We start from the raw sequence: 22,552 nt of genomic DNA on the forward strand, positions 1-22,552 counted from the left end.
TCATACCATTCAATAGCGCTCAGAGTCTACAGTTTTTAAAGGATAGCATTGGGTGGAGCGGAGTAGCGAATACATAAGGTGGCAACAACTATGGGATAGTTCCGAAAAGGGGTGCTATCTACAAGTTTGTTAAGCGAAGACGCGGAAAATTGAATTATCCCCTGACATGGTTCCTTGGTCACCATAGTTGTAGGAAGTATTTGCATGGCTTTGAATTGGACCAGTCTCACAATTGGATAAAATGCGCCATTACCAGCTTAATCTCTTTAACATCAGACAATGCCCCAATACCCAAGTATATCCGGGAACTGGCTCGAAGTCAGAAAGGCCACCGCGCACATGATTTGAATATGGTGAGGTTGAACAGAACGCTCTTCGCGGAGTAGTACTTTACGATGCTCCCGCGGGAATATGGACGAAAGAGTGGGAGTGGTTTTAGTAAGTGTGAATTCTAAACAATCCGCCATTCTGGCATCAATTGAAAACGGAAGGAATGAAGTGGCGTGATAGCGGATAGACCAGCAACATCCATGGGTGACTTCAGTTTTGAGCACCACTTCGCCTAGTTAGCGAGTCAATTTTCTTAGAATGACAATGACGGAAAAAAAGCTTCTAAGGCGAGTTAGGAGGCAAATAAGTAGTATTTCTCAGTCTTGCCTTAACGGCCTCCAGGAAACATCGATTGACGCATTCGAATGGAAACTTCTCCAGAAAATATGGTATTCGGGCCCATCAGTGAGATAGACACTTGTCGGTTGTGTGTTGGTAAGACTGAAAATACTAGCTTCCACTGATCAACTGGGTTAGGTAATAGCCAACCTCACTATGCTTTCGATTGAACTATGCCCGCTCGTCTTTGATGAGATGTGTGTTCCATCTATCCCCGATTCTCTTTCCCACGGTTACTGCCATGCGCTTATAGTGACAGCTCATTTTCCATAATAGAGGGGCTCCTTGTTTTCATCACCTGTTCAGAGTTATTTAGACTTGCGCTCTGGAGCAGAGAGAACGATGGGAATAACTATCACCATTATTGCTGGTTCCGAAACGACATGATAGGCAGTCGCAACTGCCTCGCCGTTGTACTTGCGTAAGGGTCTTACCGTATAATTCCTTACTGAAGGCATCAGCCCATACCTCGGAAACAGAGAGAAGGATGGAATGAATCGCATTCACGAGCAAGCGATTCTTATTCGATAAGGGACCTACGGTATTGAAGATGATGGTGCTGTGAGTTTACTCGAGAAGCTCAGCTTGATGTCTATCACGATGCGGAGGTATTTCACTGCTCCATGGTTGCACCAACCTGAATTGGGAGGACTGTGGGAACGCTCTCCTTGGTCAGGTCGACAATTACGGTTTTGTCCAGACAAAAAAAGAATCTATGCTTGGTCAACCATATTGTTTGTTCACATCCGACTAAATGTGATTTATCAGGGATCTCAAGGCGCAGAAGACTATCATATGAGACATTACCAAAGTCTGGACCAAGGATAGATTTCTAAGCCGCCTCCGATGTGATATTTACTCTTCACTGTCCTTCCAAGGTTTCGTACTGAAGGGAGCGAACCTTTAAATAGTCTCTCAATATCCGCAAAAGGTCGACTGGAATATGAAAACAGTGTTTCAGCGCGTTAAACATGTGGCACCATCTGAGTGAATTTATGCGGTGTTTCCAACGTGGTACCATCTCGCAGAATTAACGGCGGTCCTTACATCTAACGTTACAAGCCGCACCACTCTACGACAGTAACGACTGTGTGCCTCAGCCAGTCTCAGCGCTTGGACCATCAATGGCAACAAATGTGCATTGCCCCGTTCAAAAACCATATATTGTTTTGGTAAGTAGTCTTCTTCAGCACGTATTGCGTTAGTCAATCATTGCTTAATGAGCTCCTTAAGCAGTTTTCCCACTGTGTCCGATATATTGAGAGGACAGTACACTGACAACTCCTTGGGGTCGTCCGTGCCTTTGTTTATCAGCAGAAGCCCCGCAAACTTCCAGTGGAAACACGATTGGTGCAGACAGCCAAAGGGCACTAAATATACATATCTAACTGGAAGGTGAGATTGAACAAATCGCGAGCGATATCTTAAGGGAGTTATGAAGAAGCGCAAATGTCTCGTCTGGTGTGGCACTCCAGAAGATCAGAGTCATGTCCAAGATTCATGGATGGAAGCTGAACTGAAAAAAAGTCCATCATTAGGTCAATCCAACATTCACCATCAGCAACGGCGCAACAACCGATATCCGGTCTAGGCCTGCCTTAATAAGGAACTCCAGACACCCCGGTTTTGCGCCGATATAGATATTGCCCTAGTAGACTTTAGCGGTTGGATCATCGTCATCCATACAGATTAGATGACCCGCACATCTCAACCTGTTGAGTCGGATTTTATCCACAATCAGGCGGTCATGGTATCGCTCATAGATTTCGTCGTTATGTAGGTTCCGGAACCGTCCATCCTCATTTGTGGGGCCGAAAGTTCTTCGGAGGATTCTTCTCTTTTAAACGCGGCCAAGAGTTTGCAATTTTTTTGCTAAGAACTGCTGAAAAATACATGACTGGCAAGATTCTAGTCTTGTATAGTAATAGCTTTGACCTTATGGTGAGACGTTGCGAGCGAAACGGTTTTTGTAAGCTGAAATAGGCTCTGTTGGCAGCCAACAACCGTGCACGGATTTCATCGTGATAGCTGTTATCGGATGTGATTTCCGATCCTCGATAGGACAAATTTTCAACGATCTCAAAGTTGTAGTCTCCTATCTTTATTGGTTCTTTGCTCTTTGACGCTGACTTTGCCACCATGTACTTGCCTTGCTTTCATTAATGTACAGCCCGAGATCTCGCGCCATCTGCTCGATCTGGATGAAGGTAGACTGCACATTTCGGGTTGTTCTTCTCATAAAATCAATATCGTCAGCGTAGGACAGTAGTTAGATGGACTTGAAGAGGATGGTGCCTCTTGCATTGGCATTTGCATCGTGAATCAGTTTCTCCAGGGCCAGGTTTTTCATTCTTTTTGTGATGGTCCCAAAACTCAGGGGTTGCCCTTTGATGCTATAAAGCTGTAGCATAGCCTTGGCGAGGAGGAAGGGAGTTAGGGATTGGAATAGGGAGGGGGTTGAGCGTGAAGGAAGTGACGATACTGTCCTTGCCTAAACATCTGTATGTTGTAGTGAGGCGGCAAGGCAGAAGATGGTAGTCTGTTCCACTTTCGTATAGTTCGGGATAAGAAGGGTTCGTGGTAGTTCACGGTGCAATTAGTACTAAGCCTTAGAATATGGGGATGGGAGCGAGTACTTAGTTGAGTGTTGCATTTGAGAGAGGCTTTACAAGGAAGAAGACCTGATATTGCCTTGGGGTAGTAACCGTTATAATAACGATAGTAGAAGAAGGCATCATGCTCACATCACCGATGAGTTTAAAAGCTCTCCGTTGAAGTTGATCAAGAGCAGACAGTTCAGTTATACCTGCCCCCGCCCAAATGTGAGAGTCGTATTCAAGTCCAGGTCTAACTTGAGGCTTGTAGAGCTGCCCTAGGTCGAATAGTGAAAAATATTTTTTACAACGATTCAGAAACCTCAAACATTTTATCGCATTTTTCGCAATGCCGAAGATTTGGTCGGTCCAGCTGAGCTTACTAGAGATGTTAATACCCGGTATGTTAAGTGATGGTGAGTCAGGAGTATTCTCACCTTTAACAAGAATAGACTGGGAGGAGGGGGGAGCACATAGTTTATTCGAAATGAGACAGCATTGGGTCTTAGAAGCATTGAACTGAACATTTGCTGAAGATTTGCTTTGCCCTAAATTATTGCTTACGATTTGGCCTCATTCAATGCAATGACGGAAGCATGCGCTCCCGGTAAACTCGCATGAGAGGACGAGAGTCGGCCAACGAATCAAACGAATATGCGAAGTCAAGGGTGCTGTCCGCAGCAAAGCTGTGGATTTGAAAGTGCTATCTAAGAAGTCATTAATGAAAATGAGAAAGAAGGTGGGTGACAGAACAGTACCTTGAGGTATCCCGGCATTTTGGGTATGAAGGCCTGATTCAACGCCGTCCAATACAACTCGAATAGAACGGCCATTGAGGAAGCTTTCAATCCATTTGGCGAGCTTGACATCAAGACCAAATGAGCGAAGTTTGGCTAGGAGAGCAGGATGAAGAAGACGCATAGTAGGGCATCCCTTGTCTTAGACTGTTCTTGATGTTGAATAGTCTCTGATCTGTTGCTGCTTTGCCTGGAGTGAAGCCTCTTTGGTATGAGGCAATGATGTTCTGGGTGTATCCGGCCTAATAAGATAGCGGAGAATATCTAACAGATGGTATTCAGCAACGTGATAACTCGATAATCACTGCACTGCGCGATATCCCCCTTTTTATATATGCGGTTACGAATGCTGCCTCTAAAAGGAGAAGGAGAGAATGAGGAATAAGGGGCGAGGGTGGTTTTTGTTTCCAAATAACCAAGTGGTATGCAAAGGTTTCGGCGAACCTGCTGCTTCGGCGATGCCTTTAACTGTCATTAGATAGTTTTACTGGACATTATATTTTTGTTGTTGCGGTTTAACACTATTCGCTTAGTCCTTCTTAACTGCAATAGATAAAAGCTTTCCTAATTTAACCAAAGTATGTCAGCACATACATCCCTGGGTGTACTAATCGTGCACAGAGAATTTTCCTAAACTCATTGTAATGCCAGCAACACATTTCCCGAAATTAGTTTAGTCGAAAATTCGACAACCACTTAAGGACATCTACTGAATCTAATAAAGGATAAATTAAATGACTCGTTACATTCAATTATTCGTACTTACCATGTCGGCGTACTTCTGATAATCTTTCGTAGGGCACTGAACACAGTCGTCGCAGATAGAGCAATAAGGACTTAAGGAGCCAGCGCTGTATTGATTTTGAAATATGAGACGGATCAGAAATTCTTCAATGTCATTCTGCTCCTCCGAACTGGAGTTTCCAATTAAACTGAAATGTTGGAAAAAACCTTTTGATCTATTATGTTAAGGACAAATCGATAGTGGTGGTCTTGTCCGTTCAATCCCATCAGCTCTACATATAAACTTATATGACAAACATTGAACGTTAATTTAAACGGGGAGGGATATGGAAGGGCAATTGTTCGGAAATAAAAATTTATTGGGTGCGTTTTATCTTCAGATGTTTAATGGCGTGAGAACGTATAACAAGCTCTTGCCAAATTGTTCCAGTTAGCTTTAATTGGGTGAATCTTTTATATTAGAGATTGGGATTTGGAACGATACTTTCAGTTGATATTTTGTAGGATCAATAAAATAAAGCCAGCATTAAATCATAACGGCGCATATTCCATCTTATGTAATTCTATCACCTTGAAATTAAGGACTTCCTGTATAACATCCTTTGAACACATACTTATCTACTATTTCCGTAAGTTTTGGATAAAGTTGTCTGGAGTATCCAATTTCACAAATCGCAACTGACGGCAAGTTGATGCTAGTCATGGAACGGTCTAAACCCTCGTCCACAATGCTCATCGCTCCACTTTCAAATTCATAGTGGTACTCAGAGATTAGATAGTATGAGCCGAATGATGACGCCAGAACACAAATCAGCCAAAAAAGCCTCTCTCCAGGATGATACCTAAGTAATGTCGACGTCATTTGAATCATCCTTGGAAAATGTAGCTTTCACGGAATTTCTGAATGAACAAGCGCTTGGCTATAGAAATTACCTATCGTCTGCAATGTACTTTACGCCGGCTAGAGAACTGTTCAAACAATAGTCCTTCAAGATAGCAGTGATTTTCCTGAAAGGTTTCCGCAGGCTGTGCATTGTCGAAGTTGGTTTTGGACGATAGATGCTATTCGTGGCGTTTGTTTCCTTTCTATAGTTTGAATCGAAGTTACAGTTTGCAATCTAAGAAATACAGGGAAATACGATATAAGATAAAGTGACATGAGATAGAACTGTCAAGGGTGCAAGCTTCTATTTTCCTATAGTATGTACTGACGGCTTGAAATTTGACTTTCGCTAGCCTATTGTGAAGTCTGCCTTAAATGTTACTTTGCATGCATTCAAGCTGTTGGGAAATCGAACACAGATACCAATGGAGCTATCCCTGAATTTGACGAGTAACTTCTAGAGGTAGAACCTGGGCAATAATAATTTTACACGAATGCCGAGATTTCCCTTCCAAACATAGTTACTGTTAAGTAGAACTTCACGAGTCTCAAAATAGGCCTCCATTGTTGGAAGTTTTATGTGCATTCCGAAATATTCGTAAATACTCTTATTTGAAAAAAAATTAATTAATTAAATTACAAGCACAATTCATTAACAAATTAATATTAATTCAAAGTAATTTCAAAAAAGATTTTATTTCCTTTTTATATTGAATTCCAGATTAACTTATCAAAGAGGGCAAGGTCTTCTTCACTGCCCGAACTTTCGTTATCAAATCCTACTTTAATTACAATTCTTAATTATCTTCCAGCTGTCGCATCTCTTTGTATAGGAAGTCTAAAAGCAATGCAGAAATCTATTGTAATTATAACCTAATTGTCAATACATAGCATAACAATATAGTTATTGCCACTTTATTTCAATGTCACTGTATAGATAACTATTTTATTGCGGGCAAGGAGGCTTTACCAGAGGCTCAAGGGAAAGCCCGGTCGCGACGCTCGAGAGTAGGCGCAGCGGCAACAGCGTGGCCTGCCGTGCTGGAACTGCTTGAAACAGCTGTGTGATCATGCCGACCTAAACCCTTGGGCGGCGCCTACTGGGTGGTAATGTAAAGGCTGCGGAGATCAACACAGGTCACTTGCTCACGCCACCTGAAACGGATTGTTATCACTCTGTTTCCTCACCACAAAAATAGGGAAAGGCAAACGGTTGTCCAGCTAAATGAGGGTGTAATACTTCCAGTAATTGTGGAGGAGCTGCGGGAAATACGTGATAGGGTCGGTGACAACAAGGCCCCAGTTGTGGATGGCATCCCCAACCGAGCTTTGAAACTGCCAGTAAAGACTAGGCCCGGCATTTTCGCCAACACCTTCGAGGCGTGGCCAAAAGAAGGAATATTCCCTATCCAGTGGGAAAAGCAAAAGTTGGTGTTGTTTCCGAAACAACAAGATATCTGGCAACCCACTATCTGCCTCCTGAATACAATGGGGGAGATGATGCGCATCGAAGCCAGCAATGGTTTGCCGGAAAGCCAGTGTGATTTCCTATGTGCCCACTCTATGGTGCACGCAATTAGCATAGTATTAAACCTAGCAAAAGCTGCACTGACTTCTGGCGGCTGCTGTGCCGTGTTGGCGCTGGATATCAAAAACGCATTCAATCCGCCAACTGGAACAGAATTATAGGACCGTCGGCTGACATAGGTGTCCGGGTATTTGGTGGAAAACTACCTCTCAGAGAGGACTCTCTGGTATGAGACGGATGAGGGCCCGAAAGAGTGCACTGTCTCAGCTGGGGTACCGCAGGGATCGGTACTGGGTCCCCTGTTGTGGAATATTATGTATAATTGGGGGATCGGTACTGGGTACCCTGTTGTGGAATATTATGTATAATCGGGTGCTTGCTCTTGCCGTCCCTGAGGAGACAACGATTGTCGGCTTTGGTGAAGACCTAGCTATGATTGGCACAGTAAAACACCCAGAAGATGTGGAGGTCTACGCGACAAAAACAGTAAGAGCGGTGATCTTGGCGCAAAAACCGAAACGGTCTTAATAACTGCAGGAAAAATAACACTGTGAAAGTGGAAGTCGGTGGATACATGGTCGTATCAAAACCGGCTATCAAATACCCGTGGGTGATAACTGACACCAAATTCAGCTTTAGGGAACAGCTAGAATTGACAGGTAAGCAGCTGGTATCACCGCGGCACTTGCAAAACTGTTACCGAATATTGATGGGCCGAAACACTGTCCCAAGTTGCTTCTAACCGGGGTGGTGCGTCCCATTCTACTTTACTCGTCAGTTGTGTGGCCAGAAATGCTTGCAAACTCTTAGAGGCGGAAGCAGGTGAACTCTGGCTGATGGCTTTGGGGATTTGCAGTGCTTTTAGAACCACATTAGACAAGCAGTATTAGTAGTGGCGGAGGCATGATCCCCCCCTCCACGAGAAGAAATGAAGAAATGCGGCAATTTCAGAGTTGGATGATCTCTGGCAATGTAGATGGGATGAGCCTACGAAGGGTCGGTGGACGCACAGGTTCATTCTCAACATTAGGGTGTGGCTTGAGCGGAAACATAGAGGGACCAACTACTACATTATCCAGTACTTCACGGACAGGGTATTTGCTACAGGCAGTATCCGAACTGTTTTGAGTTGGATGATTCTTCGAATTGTCCTAGATGCGGTGATATACCGATTCGCAATGGAGAGGGGCACCTAAACCAAATGTTGGGCACAAGCGTGAGCCCGAGGAACTTTTTTGCGGAAATGCTGACGTCCGATGATAATTGACTTCCGGTTTGCTTCGCAATCGTGCGAATACAGGGGGGGGGGGGGTTGCTGAACAACCAAAGAAGGAGGAAAGCTGAAAGGAGGAGTATGACGAGTGCCTAAGGGTAAACCTACCCCGCAAAGTAAAGCTTAAATGGTGGTCCCACGAGGTAGAGACCGGGGGGTGGTTTCTAGTGGGTGTAAATCCCACACGCGTCCGCTGTAGCTCCAGCGTTTGTGCGGCAAGCTGGAACGGACGTGACTCTCTAAGATTTTCCACATCCGTATACGAACAAAACAAAAGATAACTATTTTATTTAAAAAATATTTCCTAAGCTAGTTCTTCTCCTTTGACTCTTGACTTTCACTAAATGATTATGCAAAAAATTTTTCTGTAGCTGTCTGTTTTCAATCGTGGTCGACTTTTTCCAAACCGTTCACAATTGCGCGCGTTTGTCACATAAATTGCTAGCTCAGCCACAGTATTCCAGAGTGGTTGCCGAAAATCAAAATAGACGCGTGGCGCGCTGCTCCTGCTGGCTCCACTTTTCTCTGGGAAGAAAGGCTTTAGTCGGGCCAAGGAGGCTTTCTCGATCGTGCCTTCGAGAACTTCGAAGGTGTCCTCGTAAAGTAGCTGCAGCGACCTTCGGGAGGACATGCGTGCATGTATCAAGATCCTTGTTCAGTTCGGGCAAGGTTTTCGCGTGGTTGGCGGATGGGTGTGACTTCGGATTCCGTATTGCGTCGTCGACCAGAGGCATTATAGCGGCTTTCAGCGTCCGGTGTCACCTTTCATACATCCCATTGGGCTGCGTATCTATATAGCGTTGGTATGGTATGGTGTTTCAAACCAAGGAGTTTACCTACCTCCGAACTAACTCCGAGAACCGAGTTGCATTCCCTGGCCGGTGATTATAGCTGCCGGCACACCGAAGCGTGAAATCTAGTCTCAGACAGAGGGCTTCGGCACAAGATTGTGCAGAAATGTCTTTCAGAGATATCACCTCAGGCCACCGTGTGAACTTTTCGCTAATTGTGAGGCAATACCTGTAACCGGGTGAGTCTCATAAGGAACCGATTACGTCAAAATGGATTGTATGAAAGTACTTGGTGTACCGACGGAACAAGCGTATCTCTTTCCTCACGTGTTTGTTTTATGTCTTGCACTGTCTGGTCCAAGATTAATTCTCCTTGTTTATAGACTGCCTGGACTGCTTCGTAATGATTAGCCGATTCATTGTCCCTTCTGTGACGTCTAAAGCATCGGCGAATACGGTTAGGGGCGCATTTCGCTGAGGAAAAGCCAGAAGTATAGCTTCCACCAGCTATTCCTTGGTGAAATAAAACTATTAAACGAAAAAGTTTGCGATTTTACTATAGATTTATTTTTGAACACTGAATCTTCAGTGCTGACTTTGTACCTACAAGTGCAAGTACAAAGCCAGCACTGAATAAGGACCCATGTTGTGTCCGAAACACGTGTTTGCCTATTTCAAAAATAAGTCTATAGCAAAATCGGGAACGGACGGATGAAGTGAATTAAAAGGGCGGTACGTCGTCTCTTGCGGTGGTTTCTTTTTAGCTTTGAAAGGTCTGCAAGGATGTACTACTAACTATTAACGTTGATGCTACCAATCGAGCACCTAAGGTGGGGTCGAAACTTGTCAAAAGACTATCTGTCGACACTTTTCACGTCTGTGAAGGACTTTATCATCGGGGCTGTGTTTTACTTCCTGGGCGGGGGTTCATTTGTCCACTTGGCTGGTCAAACGGTTTATAGGATTCTTTTCTTGTTTCACGCAAGTCAATGTAGGTGCTCCCTTCATGCGGGACTTTTATTCGAGGCTGCGTACACACTTGGCTACTTCCAGTTTAAATACTGACAAATGGTAAATCATCATACCGAACGATTCAATACCATAGGAGGTACAATTATCAACTGCTGCGATAGCCACGGACAATAATTTTCTTTGAAACGACGCTTGCCACGGACTACGGAAAAACTGCCTCTTCTCATAATTTTATGGTAAAAAGTGAACAATCATCCACTTTTTCCACGCTGTACGGGATGTCAAACGAATAATTCCCGTTGAATACAGTTCATCTATTTGGCATTTAATGAACAGCGTTCCAGCAGAGCCCCAATTTTTCAAGTTACTAGTTTATAACCGAGTCCTTACGAACCATCGTTCATTTCGTCGGCTAGGTTCAGCCAGCAGCGAGTTTTGCTTTCGTTTATCGTGCTACAGAGTTTCCTTAGGCTTCTCTATATCCTGTTCATCTATTTGGCATTTAATGAACAGCGTTCCAGCAGAGCCCCAATTTTTCAAGTTACTAGTTTATAACCGAGTCCTTACGAACCATCGTTCATTTCGTCGGCTAGGTTCAGCCAGCAGCGAGTTTTGCTTTCGTTTATCGTGCTACAGAGTTTCCTTAGGCTTCTCTATATCCTGTCGTCCCATATACCTCCTTCCGGTCATTTAAACATTCTATCAAAGAGCGGGGCTTAAAGCACTCAGTTGGAAGCTGTCCGTCCATCAATACATACTAGGTTTGCCACAATGAAGTGGCTTCCTAAGCATGAAAGCTTGGCAGGCTGTGGTTGTCAAGTTCATAACTGGATTTACGACAGTGTAACTGCAGCGTCACTAACCCCTAGAGTGTCCTCCACTGTGGTTCTACCTGTTCCACGAGCTTCGACGAATCCTACCCCACGTGGTAGGGACTACCCAAAACTGAATGCTGCAACCAATTCTGCTTTTCTCGCTGTTAAGAAGTTTCCTCGGGTATTGATCTGACTGACTGACAGCAAGAATTAATAGCAATCCGATCATTGGCTTCAATTGAACGTTCACGCCTCACGATTTTTTCTACTGTAAGACCGTCAAGACCCCGGATGAAATATCTTTGATTCGTTTGGCACTTGTCTTGCTCTCATTGGAAAGTTCAGCTGGTGTTCCCTCTCGTGCATTTTCTATTAATCTCCATGGCCGCTTATAGACGGAAATTCGACCCAGAAGTTCCTATTTTACTATGACAATGCACACCTCTCAACCAGAGTCCCGATGGCGCTGGCTCCTGACACACTCCACAACTACCACTTTGGCTGCGCTATCACCCAATTGGCATTGGCAAAAGGTTTTCCACACCTCCAGGGACTTCCGTTTGTCCCAACGTGCATCGGCCATTCACGGTTCAAAGCTTACCGTGAAACTTTCTTAAGGCCGCTATATAGGCCGCATGTATAATGTCGGAACTAGTTATTCGGGCACGTCGGGGACGACACTCTTCTTCTGGTAAGGGGTCTCATGGATCTGGTGATTTACCAGCGATTGAAGGATAATAATAATAAAAGAATTAGTGTGCCCCTTTACTGGTAATAGTATATCTATAGTATGTCGTTTAAACCCGTTACTGTCAGAAACTTTATTATGTTCAAGTGCTTCAACCTGGCGTCTAGTATTCAGTATTCCCCCAGGTGCCTGAATCTACTTTGCACAAGTGCCGGACACTGTCCCAGAACGTGTGAAGGGGTTGCATTGCTCTCCATACAAAATCAACAGATATTTTCCGTGGATATCCCTAGATTCCCCAGTAGGTATTCCCAACATGATCTAGAGGCTCTTTTCGGCCAGGTTTAAAAAATCTTACGAAGGCCTGGGTTTGTATCCCCCATGGGCGCCTTGCATTGTTTCGTTCCTGATAAGTTCGTCCAGTAAAGTTCTCCCCGCTGTTCCTTTTTAGTTTTTAATGTCGTGGCCATGAACCAATTTCCGACTCCGTACAATGGCCCTGCTCCGTGTAGCGGCCTTGCTTCTCCTGCTAGCTCGTCCGCTGCCTCATTGCCTTCTAACCAAATGTGATGTGGATCCCAAAATATCCAGACCTTATTCAACAAGCCGAGCGGCTGTGATGCTGAGTTCCATTCTGTCTGCCCAGATTACCGCCCCATAGGTAATCATTGGTCTTACTAGATGCACTATTTTCGGGGTGCACTCCCATTTTTTCCTGCTATAGACCTGCAAGTTTTAAGAGTCCTTCTGGCTTTCCAACATATGTTTCCTACATGTATTTTCCAGAGCAGTTTTTGGCCTAGTGTGATTCCCAAATATTTAACAGATTAAAACAATATCACCAGCATAGCTCTTGATCTGTATTCCAGTGTTTGTTAGTTCTCCCGCCGGTAAGTGAGCTGACATGAATGTAGGAGATTACTCATTAGAACGTTAGTTTAATATAGTTTCCAATGACCGTTTTAAGTACGAACGATATCAAACAGATTGGTTTGAAAGATTTAGGGTGAAAAGGATCCATTTCACTCGCGTTTTCAATTCACCTTTCCCTCCTTCTGTCCATTGTTGAGGTGTCAGGCAGAATGCTATTACCTTCTTCCGTGAGATAGGACGCCGGGAAATGAATTCTGAGAGGCAGAGGTGCTCCCCCCTCCTCATTGTCGGTAAATGTCCACTCAGCTGTGAATCAGTACCTGGGTCAAATTAGGGTACTAAACACGGGCGAGCGCAGTGCTGACCGCATTGCTTCCTACATTGTACTGATGTTCTGTAGTGTACTGATACGGTCTTGAATGAAGTGCCGTAACACACTTCAAGACCCTGATCCAATTGGATTGCCGCGCCAAGGATTACTATATTCCCAAACCGTGTTGGTATATGTCGTCAGTGCTCTTTGCACCTCTGCCTGTCTCCTGTTCGTTCCGCCCGGTTGAAGGGTTTTTCTTTCTCATTTTGGCTAGATTCATGCTCCATCAGGGCACGTCCCGGCCGGACAGCTAGCCTCATATGTACCACTGACAATTTCGTTGAAGCCTTCCACCATTGTTTCTAGGTCTATTTCGCTCTTGATGTCACCGTTCACCTGTATATGAGCCATGTTGTCACTGAAGTGTCTTGTGTAGGAGCCCCAGTCTATTCTCGTGGGACTCCTTGTTATTCTTTCTACTTCTGAATCTGATTATTCTGTGATCCGACACCCATGAATTCTTGACGAAGCCGCTCATCAGAGTGTTTCTTAGAGTTATGTCTTGTACCTCTTGCTAGGTGCAGGTCACGAATGTTACCACGTTCCCTACGTAATGTATTTCTTACTTATTGCTGAGGATGAATTGCAGAAGATACTCACTCATCTCTCCGATCAATGCCACTGCTTTCCCAGACTTCATGCCGACCGTTAGCATCGCAGTCGAGAAGAAGTGGCAGCGCCAGCCTCTTGCAAGACTTCGTCAATATAACGACTAATTCCAGTGTGATCCGACTGTCGTCCCCTGATAAGTATGATGATGCTACAACTGCCTCTCGAGTGCTTTCTCCGGTTTCCAGTGAGGCAGCCATGAGGTCTCCAGTTAGAAATTCTGAAAGACATATGTATCTTAAGGTTCTCTTAAGAATGATTTAAGCTCTTGGTTTTTCATAAGAAGAATTCCAAATTGCCTGCATATTTTTTCCTTGCAGACCGCGAATCTGCTCCCGGTACACCTTGGGCCCTTGAACCACCATTATTCCGGTGTTATCCTTGGAACTTGCCTTTACAATTACTGAATATCCAGCTTTTCATGCCAGATGTTTACCTGGGTTAGTGCTTGAAGCTCTTGTCCAATGAAGGAGTTTTGTCCTCCTCCATCGACATGGCAGTTTCTAGTATTTCGCCGACCGACTTCAGCCCTAGAAGATCTAGCTCAAAGTTGTCCAACATTTCTTCTTCTGTGGGTAGTAGGTCCACTTCCCTATCCGGTCTTGTCCTTCCAGCTTCTATGGCCTCCGTGATTCATTCGGGCACCTCAAATGTGTTCTTCGAAGTATCATTCCTTGGTTTTTCCCTGTGCACGTGCACAGGAATGCTTCCAAATCTCTAGTTGATAAGGCAGCTACGACGTTTAGTTGCCTCCAGCAACCCGTCGGTTAACCTCCCGCCTCATAACAGTATGTGGAGATCCATGTTTTGAGTGATGAAGAGGCGTAGAAACTTCCCCCTCCACGTGTACCCCTGCTGTATCATCTCCAGCGCATGTCGACAGTTCTATTTCCTTCCATTTTCTCAGTTTAGGCACTATAGTCCTAACCCAGTCCGTGTCCTCCATTGCACAGTCTACCAGTATAAGACCTGGTCGAATGCGAATGTTGGTAAGCACGAGCTCCGTATTCCATCTCTCACACATCTCCATGTCGCTGAGGTTCTCAATTATTTCCTGCTCCTCCTGAGTGAGTATTTGCTCCGGAAATACTTTCGGCGCTATTGTCAGTCAAATGGTCTTTACCTCATTAGGATAGCTAACGGCGGGTCTCCCGCATTTCCCCCTTGCAGGCTGTTTTTCGCTGCTCCCCGCTTTCCTGGCTCTGATGCTGAAGACTTAGGTCTTTTCTGGACCTCGTTAAGGACCTCTTCTGGTTTCACGCCTTTCTTGAAATACCATTTTTCACCCACGCCGCTGAGGTCTGGCTCCTTCCTGACGTCTGATATGGTGGCCTCAGACGTTCTTTTGCTCGTCCCTGCGATTTGATCGAGGACCTTTTTTGGTTGCGGATTTCGTAATAGATCAATGTTGATCGTGGCTCCACCGTTTGACCTCCCAACTTCTCCTTTCTGGGTGTTGTCACTTGGCTCTCAGTGTTACAGAGATGTGCCTTCGACTGATGGGCCTGTTGGTGCCCCACATGGGGTCCCGCTTATTTGTCTTTAGTTTTGTTGCGTTCGTTTGTATACTCAAATTGATTCCCAGGAGTATGGGAGTTAGGAGGTTCGCCGTGCCACAGCCCCCCGTAGGTCTGAGGCGACCCGGTTTGAATGAGGCTTCGCTCGAATACATCCCGACTACAAACTATCTAATTCGCATAATACCTTGGAATGGGGAAGGTGTTTTTCAACTCCTCGGTCTGGATCCGCAGCATTTTGGTAATAGTAGGGTCATCTCGTGTAAGCTGTGGCTATCACCACCCACTAACGATCCTGGAAGACGCCACATATTAATCCCACAAATAGATAGATTGGTTCCCAGAAGACTATATTCCAAATTAGTCTATCCTGCAATCCACTGCTTGACCCCAGCGATTGAAGGAAAGGCGCATCGTGTCCTGTACTTATAGACAAGCCCAAGGCATTGACTAGTTCTTTGATTACCCCGGAAATCATTCGGGAATGCAGAAACCATTTGAAATTTGTTTCTAGATTCAATACGATTGAGCTGCGGTAGAGCGTGGGGTGTCAATAGCATTGACCATTGCTGTTATCAAAAACTGGGGGGGGGGGGGGACGGGGTAGTTTCCCATAGGACAAGTGGCGAAGCTTGAAATCAGCTAGAGACACCACACTTTTTATGTAAGAACCAAAAAAGTATCATCATCTTTCATCATCAACGACGTAACAACCGGTATCCGGTCTAGGCCTGCCTTATTAAGGAACTCCAGACATCCCGGTATTGCGCCGAGGTCCACCAATTCGATATCCCTAAAAGCTGTCTAGCGTCTTGACCCACGCCATCGCTCCATCTTAGGTAGGGTCTGCCTCGTCTTCTTTTTCTACCATAGAAATTGCCCTTATAGACTTTCCGGGTGGGATCATCCTCATCCATACGGATTAAGTGACCCGCCCACCGTAACCTATTGAGCCGGATTTTATCCACAACCGGACGGTCATAGTATCGCTCATAGATTTCATCATTGTGTGGGCTACGGAATCATCCATCCTCATGTAGGGGGCCAAACATTTTTCGGAGGATTCTTCTCTCGAACGCGGCCAAGAGTTCGCAATTCTCCTTGCTAAGAACCCAAGTCTCGGAGGAATACATGAGGACTGGCAAGATTATTGCAAGATTTATCCTGTTGAAAAGAATTAAGATTTGTGGATGTATTGTGGGCATTCTGGCTGACCGGATTTCACTAGCTCGATATATGTTAATACGAGGAATTCTACAAAATGATGCATGTCGATCCTGTAGTGGCGAAGCGGAATTCATGGGGTATTTCTGTGATACACAAACGAATCTGGGATATTCCTTCAAAAAGGGGTAGTCGAGTATGGACAATGGACAATTACGGTTTGAGTGCTCAGATGCTATGACTTCGTGCACACACATATAAACACTGTCCTGAACTTCAGATCCCTAGCTTAGTTTGCCAAGAACCCATCCGTACTGAGCACCATATCGAGGAAAGGTAAATCTTTGTCGTGGGGATCCTTCCACCTTCCTAGGACACAAATTTGTTTCGAAAAGTGGAAAAAGATAATAAACTAAGGATTGATCCTTGTTATATCCCTCCTACGTAAGGATGTTTCGTAGTCATGGCAGAATCATGCGTAGACCTCGAATGAAAGTCTAGCCACAAAACTTCCTGAGATGAGAGTAGTTATATCTAATTCATGGCTGCAGCGTATTTTTGAGGGGTTTAAGGAAAAGGTCATTTAAAGCTTCTTATTGAGAATAAATTAGTTTTAAGCTTAAAGAGTTCATTGATTTTGGTGTTCACTAAGTTTTTTATTTGTTTGCAGGTTGGCTTTGGTAATATCTTGGAGTAATTTATCGTGTGAGATTTTGCACCGACTTGCACTTTGGTGTCACCGATCAAGTTTTGAAAAAGCATTCAGACTCTACCTGATCTCAGTTATCTCCGGCCTTCGTTAGTTGCGCATGAAACAAGTTTTGGTCATTAGATTTCGGTCACGCGGTCCGGTGTGCAGACTTCGAGAATTTTTCTAAATTTTGATCAATTAATTTTATATTTAATAAATAAAACAATTAAAGTGAATATTTAATTACTAAAAATATGTGAATAGTGAAAAAATAATAGTGATATTCCCTCTTTATCGGAGTTAAGTTTCTCCATAAACAAAACCAGTTTGTTGCACTAAATTCTTACTGTCCCATGATGTGCCTGAATTTCATGTCGATACATGCGCTAATCACTTAGCCAGTAACTAAGTTAACTATTTTTCGGAAGTATCTCGTGCTAAATAGGATCGGGGAAAGTAAAGATCCCCAAGGAATCCCGTAGCCTGGAACCGCGTGGAATCTATATGCCCCTTAAATCCCGGTTAGTTATCCTTCAGTATAGGATTCGGTACGGGCGTGTAAATAATGTGCATATTTCATCAAGTGTGCGGTGTTTTAACCAAAAAACCCCGTTGGCGTAAAACTTCCTATGCCCTCGTGATCAGATTTTCTCCTTTCGCAAATAGACGCGACTTTCTAAGGATTACGGCGTGCTCTCGCGGAATAATCGTACGGTTTCCTTCACGTTTATAATAATCCTAGTTCCAAGCATAAACTGTGATTTGTGGTTAATTTTTACTTTTCCTTTCCAACTGGGGCTTGGGACCACCTTTCGCATTTGAGTGATATGAGCCCATGCAGTGCTATTAGTGACGCGAATATCATTTTGGTTGAATGGTTCAAAAAGTGCGTGAACTTTTGATTGTGATGAGCATATAAAAAGTGCAGTGTGAATTCGAGATTGTCAAAATGTAATAAGGATTTACTAATCTCCAAAAAAGCGGTGAGTACTTATTTCCATTATCTGACTTATCCATTTACACCCTTTTATATGCTAATGAACAATTAACGATTAACCTCGAGATATACCATCCGATTTTATGGATCCACCCATCTTAGTCTGAGTCATTCCACCTCTCCTGTCTTCGATGAGCGGAAGATTCTTTAACGACATTTGCTTGATCATAAAGACGTTGTCCTTTTCAGTTGTTATCATCTTGGCTATCACATCGGTCAAATGTCGACCGCGAAACCAGTAGGGGGATCTAGCGGCAATGCTTTGTTGTAAATTTAACCACAAGAATGGGCTTAGGCTCTGGCTCGATAGGATTTCGGCGTTTCATCTGAATCGCAACATAGAAGCAATGATGCGCACCATATACTTCGTCCCCATCTAGTTTGATTAGGGTCTTTGGTATTTTATTTCAATTCTTCAAATTAAGCCATTCAGTGTGATCATTGCACAACATTTATCCTCTTCGAGTGTGGCTTTAGCTATCTTAGTCAGTAGGTTAATTGCATTGGTAGACTTCGTCTTTCGATATTTGAACTCACTTTCTGAGAATTCACCTTTCTTTTCGACAATTGAAAGTAATTTTAGGCTAATTTGCCATCATTAGTTAGAAAGCATATCGGCTGGTGGGAATGAGCATTAGCTTCTGAAAAGTTAACTAATGGTTTCGTCCAGGGCAGAGGCAACTCATCAGACGCTGCCTCACCTCCGGCCTGGGCGTAGCGTGACCGAAAGTAACAACAGGTGGATATCGTTCCATTTTTATATAAAATCGCACGTCATCAGTACGAATTATATTGGTAGCGTCTGATGGTTGCCTCTGCCCTGGAGGAAACCGTTATTCAACTTTTTTGGAAAACTTGGGTGTTTAACCCAAAAAAAGGGAGTTTCTGAACCATAAGAGAGGAAGTAAGTTGCTTCCCAAATGGTCCGGCCTAGCATTATGTTGGTGCGGACTTAGGACTTCCCGCATCCTCCACAAACAATTAGATTCTGGTCCTTCAACTGTTAGGAAATGTTGCTCTTTTGTGAACGCTCTGACGAACATATTTGGCGCTATTTGGACTGTTACCTTAAGCTTTATTTACACGATTCAACAGCTAGTGTATCCAGCAGGTGTTCCGGATCCGTACAGCCGCATCACAGGTCAGAATTCTTGCAAACAATATGCTTTCCCGGTGCTGGAAAATGTTCCACTAGGGAAATTGAAAAGCCATTCCATTGAAAGCGAAGGGGCATAAACATGGGTTTTTTTTCCGTCGGAGGTCAATCTATGTTCTATGTTCACTCTCTCAAGAACTCAAACATAAGTTTCGTGTAAAGTGTCATGCGAACTTTTACTTGATTTGTAAATTCACGAAAAAGTTTTGTTGCCCAGCTTTCAACTCTACATTTTTCAACAGCTTGAATCATCAACGGCGCAATAACCAGTATCCGGTCTAGAGCTGCTTTATTAAGGAACTCCAGACATCCCGGTTTTGTGCCGAGGTCCTTAAATGCTGCCTGGCGTTTTGGACTACGCCATCATTACATCTCAGGCATGGTCTGGCTCGTCTTCTCTTACTACCATATACGCCCTTATAGACTTTTCGGGTGGGATCATCCTCATCCATACGGATTAAGTGACCCGCCCACCAAAATCTATTGGACCGGATTTTATCCACAACGTTACGATGGTGGTATCGCTCATAGATTTCATCATTATCTAGGCTACGGAATCGTCCATCCTCACGTAGGGGGCCACAAATTCTTCCGAGGATTCTTTTCTCGAACGCGGCCAAGAGTTCACAATTTTGCTTGCTAACAACCCAAGTCTCCGAGAAATACATGAGGACTGGCAAGATCATTCTCTTGTACAGTAAGAGCTTTGATGCGACGCTTGCTTTGGTGAGACGTTTCAAGCGGAACATTCTTTGTAAGCTGAAGTAGGCTCTGCTGGCTGCCAACAACCGTGCGCGGATTTCATCATCGTAACTGTTATCGGTTGTGATTTTCGACCCTAAATAGGATAAATTATCAACGGTCTTAAAGTTGTATTCTCCTATCTTTATTCTCCCCGTTTGACCATAGTGGTTTGATGTTGTTGGTTGGTTGGTTTTCGGTGCTGACATTGCCACCATATATTTTGTCTTGCCTTCATTGATGTGCAGCCCAAGATCTCGTTCCGATTACCGCCTGCTCGATCTGAATGAAGGCAGTTTGTACGTCTCGGGTTGTTCTCCCCATGATGTCAATATCGACAGCATAGGCTAGTAGTTGGGTGGACTTAAACAGGATCTTATCCCTCGCATTTACCTCGGTATCACGGATCACTTTTTCGAGGGCCAGGTTAAATAGGACACATGATAGGGCAGCCCCTTCTTGTAGATCGTTGTTGATGTTGAATGGTCTTGAGAGTGATCTTTCTGCTTTCATCTGGCCTCACACATTGGTCAGGGTCAGCCTAGTCAGTATTACCAATTTCGTCGGGATACCGAATTCTCTCATGGTCGTCTACAGTTTTACCCTGGCTATTTATAGGCGGCTTGAAAGTCGATGAAAAGATGGTGCAACTGATGTCCATATTCCAACAGTTTTTCCACCGCTTGCCGCAAAGAGAAAATCTGATCTGTTGCTGATTTGCCTGGAGTGAAGCCTCTTTGGTATTGGCCAATGATGTTCTGGGCGCATGGGGCTATCCCCAGCGCAGAATATCTTATAGATGGTACTCAGCAACGTGATATCACTATAATTGCTGCACTATGTGATATCTCCCTCTTTATGTATGAGACAGATAATGCCTCTTTGCCTCTTTGTCTCGGCAGGATGAGCATCGAGGTATGTAAGGCTTCATTCTGCTGACTTGTTGGTAGAACTTTCGCGCCTGGTGCGGTTGCTCCCTGCACTTTTCCAGTTCACAGATATATTGGTTCTCCCAGGCTTCCTTTTTCAATCTGTGAAGTCGCTTCTCCGCGCGTGCCCGCATTTTTTGTGAATGTAACATTACTCGGTAGTCAGCATTTTTTCGTTCCGTTGCTGGCTTATATTCATCGTCAAACCTGTAGTTCCGATACTTTTTGCAGCTGGGGCGAAGTGTGTTTGTGGCCGTATTTATGATAACGTTCTTCAGGTGATTGTGAAGATCATTTGTTGGTGCTTCATCTCCAGGATCTCTGTTGACTGCGGTTATTGCGGCATCCATTTCCCTTTCAAAGATGTTTCGGAGGGCTGTGTTGTGGATTTCTTCAATGTCAACTCTCACCTAATTGTCTCAAAACGATTACTCTTCTTTAGAAACTTAACGATCATCCCTTTTTCCCTCTTTGGAAGAGATTCCGGACAGTCATGATTTCTGTACGAGTCAAAGCAGCAGTTCTGTAGAAACGCAGGTGCAACGATGGATAAGCCAGCAGGGAGGGCGTCAAGCCCCGAGGCTTTACTCCGTTTGATTTCTCTCATGTTTGGAGAAGCAGTCCGTATTCGTAGCTTATGGTGACTAACCAATTCAGCCCCAAAAAGCAGAACTTCGTCGAATATAATATGGTTAAGAATTGTGGTTGACTGTTCCTTCCTTTCGTTATCACGTTAACGTCCTTCACAGGAACATCGGAAAATGTGCAACCACATGCAAGTCATTTCGTTTTTTGGAATACGGTTCTGAAGTTATTGCTATATGTGGCGTCTCCCGCTTCCCTACCCACCGCAAGAATAAATTGGTCTCCGTGCGCACTACATTGAATTTATCGGAACTTCACATGTCACGCTCGCTGTCGCAACGGCCAATATAGCCTTGAATATCATCTATTGATCGGTCCGCTTCCATGACTCTTCAACCACCCATATTTTGCAACTCCTCTTTGGAAATTGCCTGACGACCTACGTAGCGCTCGGGAAAAAATCAGTTTTGATGGATGTGGAATGGCTATCAATATTCTCGGGCGGGCTTTTCAGGACATCAACTCTGCCACTGTCGAGCGGCCGCTTTCTCAGACAAGCGGTCGACTTTGAACTTGGGGGTCGTAGTTATCCAATCCTGCGAGAAATGGCGGACACAACACGCAGACGATGATGGTGATCACGTTCAAGGCCGATGTTAGCGCCTCTCTTGTTACGTACATTCAGGAGACTATTCTTAAATACGCTGCTTATCGCAGTGGCCAGTCGAAACCCAAATAACCTTATGGCAAGCTCCATACTCAAACAATTTGCCACCAATGACGAGGCGGTGGAAGTTATGGAGATCAACGAACCTCTCACCATTACTGCTGCCGTCACCAAGACCGTGTTTCCCCATTACATGTCCGAGGAAGGTATTGTCAGATCCTAACTTGTCATTCAGTTCACCCATTACGATCACAATATCACCGTTAGAAAACCTCCCCTGAACTGCATTTAATTGTTCATAGGAAGCATCTTGCTCCACTACATCGCAAGTCTCCGTTGGTGCATAGCATTGTACAATTGTGATGCTCCTTAACCTGGTCTGGAATTTTGCAGTCAGAAGTTTGTAAGAAACTGGCTTCCAGGTCAAGAGAACGCGTCTTGTAGTAGCCGTCAGAAGCAACCCGACACTGGGTTCGACTTGGCTTTACGGTGTACA

General features: G+C 44.4%; 1 protein-coding gene across 2 annotated transcripts in view; it reads right to left on the bottom strand.

The window, feature by feature from the left end:
- Positions 1–22,552, bottom strand: part of LOC119659955 — a 69,738-nt gene that overhangs the window by 36,677 nt on the left and 10,509 nt on the right. For both annotated transcript variants that reach the window (XM_038068307.1, XM_038068306.1), the window contains 3 exons: positions 5,738–5,922; positions 5,419–5,646; positions 4,827–4,992 (listed from right to left, as the gene is read on the bottom strand). In XM_038068307.1, the coding sequence (XP_037924235.1) occupies positions 4,827–4,992; positions 5,419–5,646; positions 5,738–5,922 (579 nt within the window). The remainder of the gene's footprint in view (positions 1–4,826; positions 4,993–5,418; positions 5,647–5,737; positions 5,923–22,552) is intronic.

This window comes from Hermetia illucens, chromosome 6 (genome assembly GCF_905115235.1).
Source record: "Hermetia illucens chromosome 6, iHerIll2.2.curated.20191125, whole genome shotgun sequence".
In the NCBI taxonomy this organism is placed as follows: domain Eukaryota; kingdom Metazoa; phylum Arthropoda; class Insecta; order Diptera; family Stratiomyidae; genus Hermetia; species Hermetia illucens.